At 41.6% G+C, this 12,490-nt stretch overlaps 1 protein-coding gene across 1 annotated transcript in view; it reads left to right on the top strand.

Moving 5' to 3' along the window:
* The first annotated feature begins 5,443 nt into the window (after positions 1 to 5,443).
* si:ch211-225p5.8 (uncharacterized protein LOC555567 homolog) overlaps positions 5,444 to 12,490 on the top strand; it is a 44,408-nt gene continuing 37,361 nt past the window's right edge. Inside the window, exon 1 of the mRNA XM_034174175.1 lies at positions 5,444 to 5,564. Coding sequence (XP_034030066.1) covers positions 5,522 to 5,564 — 43 coding nt within the window. The 5' untranslated portion in view covers positions 5,444 to 5,521. The remainder of the gene's footprint in view (positions 5,565 to 12,490) is intronic.

Below are 12,490 nucleotides of genomic sequence, written 5' to 3' on the forward strand. Positions count from 1 at the left end.
AGGACTTCCCACGGTGCGAGACGTCGCGCAGCGGTCCCAGGCGCCGTCGTCAGCCTGTTTCAAGCTGAAAACCTCCACATTTCAGGCTCTATTGATCCAGGACGTCGTGAGAGAACAGAGAAGTTTCAGAAGAAGTCGGTTTCAGCATTTTATCCGGATATTCCACTGTTAAAGGAGATTTTTTTAATGAAAGACGTGCGGGCGGATTGCAGCGTCGGCTCGCAGCCGCCGCGACGCTCCGCCACAGGAAAAACACCTCTGTTGGAAGCCTTAAGGACAAGTTGGAACATGTCCAGCTGTTAAACAATTTCTCATATACTCACTCCACTGAAAGCCATCAAAACCCGCCTGGATTTTACAAATGGTTATCAGCACGGAGGTGTTTTTCCTGTGCCACTGCACCGCGCCGGCTGCGTCCCGACGCGCGGACCCGTCCGCACGTCTTTCATTAAAAAATCTCCCTTAACAGTGGAATATCCGGATAAAATTCTGAAACCGACTTCTTCTGAAACTTCTCTGTTCTCTCACGACGTCCTGGATCAATAGCGCCTGAAATGTGGAGGTTTTCAGCTTGAAACAGGCTGACGATGGCGCCTGAGACCGCTGCGCGACGTCTCGCACCGTGGGAAGTCCTTAAAGCGACAGTATCACCTCAAAATCTCTCATCAGCCGTTAAAATTTTCACTGAAAACCAGCTTAATTTTTCGAACCATGTCCACTTTGATGTGCCTCGCAGGTTTAGAAAAAATTTTGATCAAACAAAGCGCCAGTCTCTCAGCAACTTCTCAGACAAAGGAATTCCGACGAGGGGCTGGACGACTCCTCCCACAAGGAGTGCTCACAGGCGAATGACGTCACCGATAGGCGTGGAAAAACTCACGCATGCGCACGAGGGTTCAAGCATGTCTGACATAAAAACATATGAATGAAATCCATATAGTTTTTGAAAAAATTAAAAAGGACCTATACTTTATTGACAGACCTCGTATATCAATGGAATAAAATGGTCTTAAGATCTACAATAATATTATCAATTATTGTGATATTTTCTAAGGCAGTATATCATCAAGCAAAATTTTTCATGACAGGTGCATATAACGTCTTTACGGATTTGCCAAATTAATCACAAACAAACATAAGATCTAACTAAGACTAATTTTGGACATAAACATTGAAAATGCATCTCCAATTTCAGAATATTTTGATGAATATGAGGACAAATCCTTGAATGCCACTTGCCAGGTGACGTACTGAATGAATGGTTTTCCTCATTGGATTGTGTGCCATTTTCTCTCAGTAACTCTGAGGTCATTGCGCAGCAGTCGGAGGGTATCGCTGAGCCATGGGTGAGGTGGAATAGCACAAGTGGGTCTGGTGGATGGAGGACACATGCTGTCCAGATAAGAGCTCAGTGTGGAACAGAGACATGATGCAGAGGATCAGTGGCGGTCCTAGAGTGATTTACTCCCCGGGCGAAACCCCCTGCGTGCCCCCAAGCCCCCCAGCTCACACCAACGTGGCCACCACCTCCGCCCCACCACCCATGAAAACACTAACTTCGTCCAGAACACCCACAATCCCACAAATTAACTCACAACTGCTATTTTCAAGAACAAATTTCCGGTTTTAATGTCTACTGCAATAACAAACACAAAGATAAACAATAATTACTTCAATAAAGTTTTTGAACATAAAAAAACAAAAGACTCAGTGACTTCACATTACAACTATGTACAGTACAGGTATTTAAGAAAGCTACATCTACAGCACCACCCGATGGTCAAAATATTGCACGTCATTCAGTTTTACCAACAGAACTTTGCATTATCATAGAGTACCATTCACCATAATGAACAAGACTTAAACCTCCATTAAAGTCACACCATATAAATAACAAAAGAAGTTAATCTGTATATTACAGAATACCATGAAGTGACAAAAAATGTACAAAAAAAACCCCTATACATTAAAGTGGCAAAAATGGTAAAGCGCAATCATGTATCATCATAAATAAATGAACTAATGACAGAGGTAAATTCTATACCCATTACTGTACACATAAGAAGAAATAAACACTGTTGTGTATCATAAGTAACAGGAAGCAACAAGTGAAGAAGTTAACACTCTTTAAAGGCAAAAATGGCAAACCACAATAATTTGTCATAAATAACAAGAAGTGCAAAAAAAAGTAAGAGGAAAACAGTCTATATACAAAAGTTTGCAGGAGGGCATCATAATTGTTTGCCACAGTGCTCACTATCCGTGATGTGAAATTCCATCGAGTAGGAGCATTTCTGGGCAACCTTGAGCAGCCTGCAGACTCAAGAAAAGACATCCTCTTTGTGGATTTTGAGAAAAATGTGGCAAACCCAGAAAGTGATGCAAAAAATATTCTGCACTCAGATAAGCATTTAGCCCCCTGAGACAGAACCAGATTCAGTCTGTGTGCATAGTAATGCACAAACATTGCACTGGGGGCTATTGCTTTAACTTTGGCCTGCAAACCATTGAGAGCTGAAGCCATGACAGCAGCCATGGCTTCTTCGTAAGGAAGATTATCAAATGGCTTCGCCAAAATCCGGTCCACAACATTCAAATTGTCTGCCATTATGTGCAGCTTGCTAGCTCGCTAGCTGGGACTGGCGCGAGGCTAGTGTGAAGTTTGTCCGCCTGTGAGTGCTTTGTTACGGTGAAGGAGCTCAGCAGCACCCGCTGCTCGGTAGGGACAGAAACTGCGATAGAAGTCAGAAAGAGTGATAGAAGTCAGTCTTCAAACACAAGCAGCTACAAAAAAAAACACACCAGAAATAGAAGCTCGATTTGTCGCTAGTCGTTTTTAACAAAGAAAATGCCGCTAAGAGGATTAGGAAAGTCTTCGGTTTAACTCAGAACAGAATGAAAATTAAAAAATGCTCCCACGGATGTTTACACCAAAAGATCGCTGATTCGCTCATTTCGCTATCAATCAAAAAGGGATTCAGCCTCAGACAGATCATCCAATCATCATGCAGAAGCTGAGCATCCGGGCCTGCCCACTGCCCCATAGACCCCCAGACACGCTGAGCGTCCGATGGGCGGGACAAAGCCCAGCATTTATCCAATGACTCGTCTCGTTTCGAAGCAGTCTTTGTTTCGCTAAAACACTGTGAAGCTGCGGGAATACGTAAATCAATACATAACTTTTTCCTTTGCTCGTTTCTCCTTTTCTTCTTTCTTTTTCTTTAGAAATTGGGCACCTGATGGCTCTGATCGTTTCCTATCCATGATTATGTCTTACTCCGTTTCGACCCCCTCCTCGTCCAAACATTGAATGATTCCCCCCTCCCGCTGCACAAACTCTGCACTGTGCAGCGTTGCTCACCTAACGCGAGAGGTGAGATGGGGGGGGGGGGGGGGCGCTCTGCCGTAACGTAACCACGAACTCCCCCGTCGGGACAACCCCCCCCACCCCCCACCCCGGTTTTATTTATTTATTTATTTATTTATTTGGACAGGTTTTTTTTGTTTGCTTGTTTTTTTCGCACGCTCGTGCCGCCCCCCAAGCGATGCCGACCCGGGACACTGGTGCTATGGCAACAGGACATTTATGGTTCGCTCTGCAGGGTGTTTGAGGGATTATCACCACACTGTCACAGCTCAATGTGAAATCCTCACAACCACCAGTGCTGTAACAGTTTATCCTTTCAATTACTCAACAGCTTGGATCTGAAAATAACAAAAATGACCTTCAAGTGAATTCCCCTGAAAACCTTCTTGAACATGTACTTTAACAGTCAAAACACCGGAGCAGGCCGAAAGAACCTCATGGCATTAGCTGCCTCTTCAAATTCTGAGTGGGACTTTTTTTAAATCATTATGTTTATCCCAAACAGAGAGTTGTGCCACCTCAGCTTTGGACCTGGACACTGGGTGGACAACTCCTTACCCAGAAACAACAAACTGGAAAATACAGTGCATCCAGAAAGTATTCACAGCACTTCTCTTTTTCCACATTTTATGTTGTAGCCTTATTCCAAAATGGATGAAATTCTTCCCCCCCCCCCCTTAAAATTCTACACACAATACACCATCCCTACAGTGAAGCATGGTGGTGGCAGCATCATGCTGTGGAGATGTTTTTCAGTTGCAAGAACTGGGAGACTAGTCAGGATTGAGTGAAAGATGAATGCAGCAATGCACAGAGACATCCTGGATGAAAACCTGTTCCAGAGCGCTCTTGACCTCAGATAGGGGTGATGGTTCATCTTTCAGGAGGACAATGACCCTAAACAAACAGCCAAGATATCAAAGGAGTAACTTCAGGACAACTCTGTGAATGTCCTTGAGTGGCCCAGCCAGAGTCCAGACCTGAATTCAATTGAACATCTCTGGAGAGATCTGAAAATGGCTGTGCAACGATGCTCCCCATCCAACCTGATGGACCTTGTGAGGTGCTGCAAAGAGGAATGGGCAAAACTGCCCAAAGATAAGTGCGCCAAGCATGTGGCATCATATTCAAGAAGATTTGAGTCTGTAATGCATCAACAAAGTATCACGCAAAGGGTGTGAATACCTATGTACGTGTGATTGCCTAGTTTTTTATTTTTAATAAATTTGCAAAATAAAAAATCATGTTGTCATTATGGGGTTCTGTGAGTAGAATTTTGAGGGGAAAAAATGAATTTCATCCATTGTGGAATAAGGCTGTCACATGGCAAAATGTGGAAAAAAGTGAAGTGCTGTGAATATTTTCCAGATGCACTGTACAAAGGGGACACCCATGTATCACCTGGTTGCAGCTGAATGATGTCTACTTTAGGGGGACGAGTTGGTTGTCTGCCTGGCTGGCACCAGCACACGCTCACAGTCCTGACTCCCAAACAGGTGTGATTTGCTAAACAAAACATGACCAGGCTGGTTTTGCATGAGACCTGTCAAAGGTGAATCTCTTTACAATAGAAGTTCCTATAAAAAAAATAGTGCAAAACAATGCATTAAGTAAATCCTTCAATATGAATGAATGAGTTCCCTTTTCACAAAAACCAAATGTAGAAACATTTTAGAAACACTTTTTTTATTATTATTATTTGTTGAGAATATTGTTTAGTCCAATAAATATGAAGAAAGTTGTCAGCAGTTTTACATTAGTCATGTTGTGGATCAGGTCTCATCGTCTCAGATTTCCTGCTGGCTTTTAGCACTTACATCGTACGTCTCTCTTGGATTCACACTCTAAATATAACTGCCTTAAAGTCAAACAGGACTTAAGGGACACGACTGCTAAAAACCAGTCTCTTTTACTTTTTCCTCTCTAACCGCTCTTTGTGTTGTGAGGCCTGCACTAATTTTTGCCCTGAAATTGGAAAAACTGGAAAACTTTTAAATCTAACTGGACAACAGGGTGAATGGATTTGTCGCATACAACATGGAATTAATGAGGACACGTGAATAACCGATGTAATCACACTCTGTTGCTGATTATTTTCAGCAGTAGATTCACAAGGATTTACATCATTTTCAACTAAAACCTGCTCCAGCAGAAATGATGTGTCACTTTCCTCTTCTGGTCATCTGGAGTCTTTTCAGTAAGTCCACAATCATCAATTAAAAACAAAAGACAATTGAACTCTATTGATATAAGTATTTGAATTTTATTTTTTATTCGGTGGGGAGGGGGGTGCCTCATTGTGTTCTGTACACTTATTTTCCCTTTCGTATGGCTAGCGTACTGGCATAGTATGTTACTATGCTTTTAACTCTTTTAAATTCATTTTATTAGTAAACGGAGCAGGCCGCAGCTTCGACTTTATCTAAATTCTGTGTCTTTTAGTGAAGCTCAGGGCTAGTGGCCGGCAATCACCTTAGAATTTCTTCGGTTTGTCTTGTTGCTTAATGCTTACAACTTATACCTTTTTTGTTGTCTTTCTGCTGCCTGATTCTGTTGTTTTTCTCTTTCTGGTTGAGGTGCAGCTCCATCCAGAGATGGGACTGGGCGTCTTATTGTGCAGGACTCCCGTCCTGTGCACAAGCATGGACTTCCAAAATTTCCTGTATATCTGTATTGTCAACTGTGTTGGTAGCATGGCCCAAGCAGAGGGTCACCCCTTTGAGTCTGGTCTGCTTGAGGTTTCTTCCTCAAATCATCAGAGAAAGTTTTTCCTTACCACTGTCACCTGTGTGCTTGCTCTAGGGGTTGGTAACATTAGACCTTACTTGTGTGAAGCGCCTTGAGGCAAGTTTGTTGTGATTTGGTGCTATACAAATTAAAATAAATTTATGGGAACACTGGACATTCTATTCCGTATCAAATCACGAAGAAAAATTTATCAAATTTGTTGTTACTTTACAGAAGGGGAAGAAAAAGCAATATTAGGCTGCTCCAAAAAAAGAGTTAATTTTTCTTTTCAAACTCAAACATTTACTGTATAAAATGAAAAATGCTTGAAGATGTATCTTTCCTGTGAATCACTGAACTAATATTTTGTTCTATAAACACTGTTTCTGAGAACTGCTTCACATCTGTGTTGCATGGAGTCGACCAACTTTTGGCACCTGTGAACAGGTATTCCAGTTCCTCTGCATTTCTTGGTTTTGCTTTAGAAACATTTTTGATGTCACCCCACAAGTTTTCTGTTGGATAAAAGGTCCCAGGATTGGACTGGCTGCTCCATAACATTAGTTTTCAGACAACTTTTTTGATCCCTAAAAGGGCAATTACGTTTACACTCCAATTACCTCAGACAAGATACAGCAATTAATCCACAATTATTACTTGTTTACTGTAATAATGGCACACATCAAAATTAAAGACAACACATATACATTTAACATTGTTTATGTGATCTAAACTTGAAGCAGTCCGTCATCCGAATTGAGACAAAGTGGGTGAAGGCTGCAGCAGTAAAAACTGCGCTGCCTTCGAGGTGGCAGGGAGGAAGCCACAGAGAGACACGTGGGGGGAATCATGCATCTTGTGCAGATGAGTTAAATTCCTGTCAATTTCTGTCCGTGTGTGTGTAAAGTCTGACGTTGCTAGGCAACAGCAGGCGGGGGTGGGGGGGTAGATAAGAACAGGGAGCCGAATTCCTTCACCAAGACTGTCGATCCTTCTGGGGGAAGAACAATTTTGTTGGTCTAGAACCAAGATGCTGCTCGCTTACTGGTCTGTTTGGGGTTGTTGTCTTGTTGAAACACCCGTTTCAAGGACATTTCATCTTTGGCAACATGGCCTCTTCAAGTATTTTGATGTATTCAAACTGATCCATGATCCTTGGTATGTGATAAATACACCCTACACCATAGTATGAGAAACATCCCCATATCACAATGTTTGCTCCACATTACTTCACTGCCTTCACAATGTGCATTGAATTCAGTGTTTGGGTGTTGTCTGACAAACTGTTTGTGGCCCCTAGACCCAAAAAGAACAGTCTTGCTTTCAGCAGTCCACAAAATTTTGCACCATTTCTCTTTATAGACCAGTCAGTGTGTTCTTTGGCAAATTCTAACTGCTTCAGCTGGTCATTTTTCAGCAATGGGACTTTGTGGCGGCTTCTTGCCCATAGTTTGGCTTCAAGTAGGTGTCTTGTTGCAGTACTCGGGTAACTTTAGACCTACTATGATCACCCAGGAGTTGATCATTGGCTGAGTCTTTGCCATTCTGGCTATTCTTTGATCCATTTGAATGGCAGTTTTCCATTTTCTTCCACGTCTTTCTGGTTTTGTTTGCCATTTAAAGCAGTTGACAAGTTTTCCCCTGTCCAACCAACTTTTTAATCAAAGTACGCTCTTCTTCTGAACAATGTGTGGAACGACATTTTTACTCATTTTACCCATTTTACTCAGGTTTTCAGAGAGAAATACATTTGCTGCCTTTTTCCTTAAATAAGGGCCATCTCTTTGATGCCCATTTTTTCCACAGAAAGAAAAATGCTTTTTTTTGGAAGTCTAATATTTGTTTTTTTTTTTTTATTTGGAATAGAATGTGCAGTGTTCTCAATGCATTTGCGTGTATGGAAATAAAAACTATATTCCATTTACTCACTTTTTTAAACTCTCTGCTATTATTGTGAATACAACATATACATTTTTGTTATTTATTTTAGGTTCAGTTTGTCAGGTATTGTGTAGGTCATCAGTAAAGAAAGTCTCTCTCAGTACAAGGAAGCGCAAATAATGACATAAATGACTATTCAAAGTATTTTTATGCTCTACACAGAAACATTTGATACCCTGTGGACAGGGCATCTGGAAAGTATTCACAGCGCTTCACTTTTTCAGCATTTTGTTACAGCCTTATTCCAAAATGGAGTAAATTCATTTTTCCCCTCAAAATTCTACACACAACACCATGACATTTTTTTTTGTTTTGTTTATTGGAAATGTATTAAAAATAAAAAACTAAGAAATCACATGTCCATAAGTATCCACACCCTTTTCTAAAGTTTGTTGATGCACCTTTGGCAGCAATTACAGCCTCAAGTCTTCTTGAATATGATGCCACAAGCTTGGTGCTCCTATCTTTGGGCAGTTTTGTCCATTCCTCTTTGCAGCACCTCTCAAGCTCCATCAGCTTGAATGGGGAGTGTCAGTGCACAGCCACTTTCAGATCTCTCCAGAGATGTTCAATCGGATTCAGGTCTGGGCTCTGGTTGGGCCACTCAAGGACATTCACTGCTGCCCAGTCTCATGCTCTTTTTTTCCCCCATGCTCCCGTCACAAAATGAGCCACATTTTTGTGACTTTTTTTTATTTTTTTTTTACCATTTCTAACCCTCCCTTCCCTAACCCCCACTTCACCCCATATTTCATGCTCCTGTCATGAAAATGCAGTGCTTTTCGGGACAGGAGCATGAACCATAGATTAATTTACTTTTCATGATGTCACAACATGGTGTGAGATTGGGTTTTTCACAGTTATCTTGAAGCCAGACCTTTGATATCTTGGCTGCATGCTTAGGGGGCATTGCCCTGCTGCAAGATGAACCATCAATGTGTCAAAATGAGCATTTCTACATTGGTGGCTATGTTGGGGGGGGGGACATTTTAATTTTTAGAGTGGCTTTTGGTCTTTTTTTTTTTTTGAAAAAGTAAAAAGTTAACCCCAGAGCCATGTCCAAGACAAATTTGGTGCTTGTCTCACTAAGTGAATGATTTTTCACTTATCTACTGTGCTCTTTGGAACACATCCAGGTAAATTGTGGTACAGGCTTTTTTTTTTTTAAACAGGTATGGTGTCATCGCCATCAATAACTGGAGCACGTGCGAGACACAAATACGCTAATACATTGTTTTAAAAAAAAAGGTTATGTTCCAATTGTGTTTTGGGGCTCCACACATTACACCTCTTACAACCCAGAAAACGAAAAGCAGTGAGATCAATTACTGCCTGATGTGTGTATGTGTACAATTTCTACATTCACCAAACAGGGTACGAGAGGATATGTGTTATTTAATGTGAAGGCTGACACACTGTACAAGTAACAAATACATTCCACATTACAAACATGCAAAAGACAAACCATCCACAATAACTATTACTCGAAAAACCTAATTTAACTGATAAGCTAACATTGCTATGACAGTTTTGTTTCATTCAGAACTCGAATTTTTATTATCACTGAAATCATCCAGTGGGCTCTTGATCTCGCAGCCTTTACCAGCCCTGTACCTACATGCCTCAAAGCATCACTTTTTTTTTTCTTTTGACTTGCAGCAACAAGCTCCTGTAGTGCATGTAGTAGGCGACAAACAGTAAACTCAATCAGTCCACGAGGTGCTGGCTCCTTTGTCATGAGCACAGGCTCCAGAATGCCAGCTGCAAAATCCTAACTACAATTTCTATTTGGTGTCAGTGTAACAGATCATATTATGTAAAACATTGGACACCTTATTTTCATTTTTCATTCAGGAACACATGCAAAAGTCCCTTGTTTTCTTTGCTCAGTAAGTTGTTTTTTTTTGGGGGGTGGCGGGTGATCTGAAAATGACCCAATGTGGCTCAAAAAAAAAAAAAAAAGCCATACTCAATCTGAACTGTGGGTTTTCTACAGCCCGTGACACCCCTACCATTTGGTGGATAATTACCCTGTATACTTGAACATTTGGAGAAGATCGGGTGGAACTGTCAGCTCATCAACACCTGGCAATGAGTAGGGTCAGATGATGGAGTAAGCCACCAAACTGACCTGGAAGGCCTAAACATTTGGTGAGGGTTTTCTTGGAATGTTTGGTGGAAGGCCTTCAACTTACACCTCTGAAGAAACTTCTCCAATGTCCCAAGGGAGGATGGGGACATGGAATCAGAGTGGTCCATGTTCCAAGACCTCCACTGTTGAGGCAGATGCTTTCTGCTGTGCCCAGACGGCTGTTAGTGCTTGTCATGATGGCAACCCAAGATTCCACTGGTGGACATTGGCAGTAAGGGAAGCTGTCAGGTTGAAGAAGGAGGCCTTTTGTTTCTGGTTGGCACAGAGGTCTCTGGAATCAACAGACGGGTAACAACAGGCCAGAAAGACTACAGCTTCAGTGGTTGCCGAGGCAAAATCTCAAGTGTGTAAGGAGGATGGAAAGGCCATGGAGAATGACCTTTGGTTAGCGTCAAAGCGGTTCTGGCAAACTGTCAGGCAACTCAGGGAAGGGAGGCAGTTCTTAGCCCAGGCTGTGTTCAGCAAGGGTGGAGAACTGCTAATCTGGATTGAGGATATATAGTAAGGTGACAGAAAGAATGCGAAGGATTTCCTCAACCCTACTGACATGCCTTTCATAGAGGAGACAGGGATGGAAAACTTGTGCGGATCTGGTGCCATCTGCCTAGCAGAAGTCACTGAGGTAAAAACTCATCAGTGGTGAGTTGCTGGGAGCGGATGAAAATCCCTGTCAGATGCTCAATTGTGTGGATGTTGTTCAGCTGTAATGACTGACACACCTATACATTATTGCATGAGAGTCAGGGACAGTACCGCTCGATGACAAACTTGGGTGGTGGTCCCCAAGGGGACCAGAGAGTGTATTCCACTTACAGAGGAATCACACTTCTCAGCCTTATAGTGGGTGCTGAACCAACTCATTAACTTAAGTTCCTACAGAAATTTATTTATTGACTAAAAGGGCTTTTAAGAACATATAGTAACTTACAATTTAAAACAGAATTAGAAAGCTGAAAGTCAAAGCACCATTAGCAAACATCACACAATTCACCACCAGCAGCTTCATAGCACACTGTAAATCAAAGTTTCATTACAAATAAATTCATTAACTGTAAATACTGGGAAAAAAAATGTAAGCTTTGATTTCTATAGTTTGGTGACCAATTAATCCACAGAACTGAAACTCAATAGGCAAAAGCTCTACAACCTGCTGACTACTTCATCAATGCTAAAACACTCGGCAAACTAGTGAAATGCGACTGTAGGGCACCGGTTGACACAATGTATTCAGGAAGATAAAGAGAAGCACATCCACTCCGTATTGTACTCATATGTTAGCAGCAGAACCTTAACGGACAGACATTCACTCATTTTCTATAACCAGTTATTCCAATTAAGATTCACAGGGGAGCCAGTTAAATCATCACTTTTCCTTGTCAACATTCTACCAGCTGTGTTCTGGATTAGTTTAACACTTGTGCTACAACTTTCACAGGTTCTCCTTTCTTATAGGCCATTGAATAAGCATAAAAAAAAATTCATTTTAAAGTTTTAGTTCTGTGATCGCTGCTCAAGAAGCTACCTGATCATTTTAAGAAATACAGTTTGGGGGCCTCATGTACAAAGTGTGTGTACGCACAAAACCAATGCCTTACGTCCATCTCCACTCTAACGTTCAGATGTATCAAAAGTGAAATAACAGTGGAAAGATGTGATTTTTTTTTGGTGCGTACGCCAATTTCTGGGTTTTCACATACGCCATGTCAGTAAGTCTGTACATGAGGCCCCAGATCTTCCTGAACAAATCTATCAATTTTGCCAGAGGTAAAAGTTGCACATAGAGTGTTAATAAAATTTTGGCTTTCGAAAATCGCATCCTCTGTCATTTCAGGAGGGGTGCACGAACCAATGGCAAAGGAAAAGTCGGTTTCAGGAAATGCTTAATTTTTTTCTCTCCCTTGCTTAAAATTTTTTGTTGTCCAACTGATTATTCTTTAATTTAAAGCATGCCGCATGGTTTTTTACGTCCTAGTTAGCAAGACAACATAAAAGTACTCTTGATTGATTAGTCTCTCTGCATACATGTGCTAATAATTAGTGGTCGCTGATGTATTTTATTCCTCTCTCTGAGCGTTGGCAGGTGCATTTCCGGGAAACGTCTCACTTGGCAATTCTCTGCATTTCTCGCCGCGTGACGCACATTTCAGAACGAGCAGAAACATCTGGATGACTGACAGAGGGAAACAAACCTGCTCCATCTGAAAACGAAGCTTCTGAGCTGCCGTTCAAAAGTGATGGCTCAGATTTACAGGCAGGAGATGACACACTTCACCCTGAAACTCTTAACATTTTCAGAGTGTCAG

Source organism: Thalassophryne amazonica, chromosome 7 (genome assembly GCF_902500255.1).
Source record: "Thalassophryne amazonica chromosome 7, fThaAma1.1, whole genome shotgun sequence".
Taxonomy (NCBI): Eukaryota; Metazoa; Chordata; class Actinopteri; order Batrachoidiformes; family Batrachoididae; genus Thalassophryne; species Thalassophryne amazonica.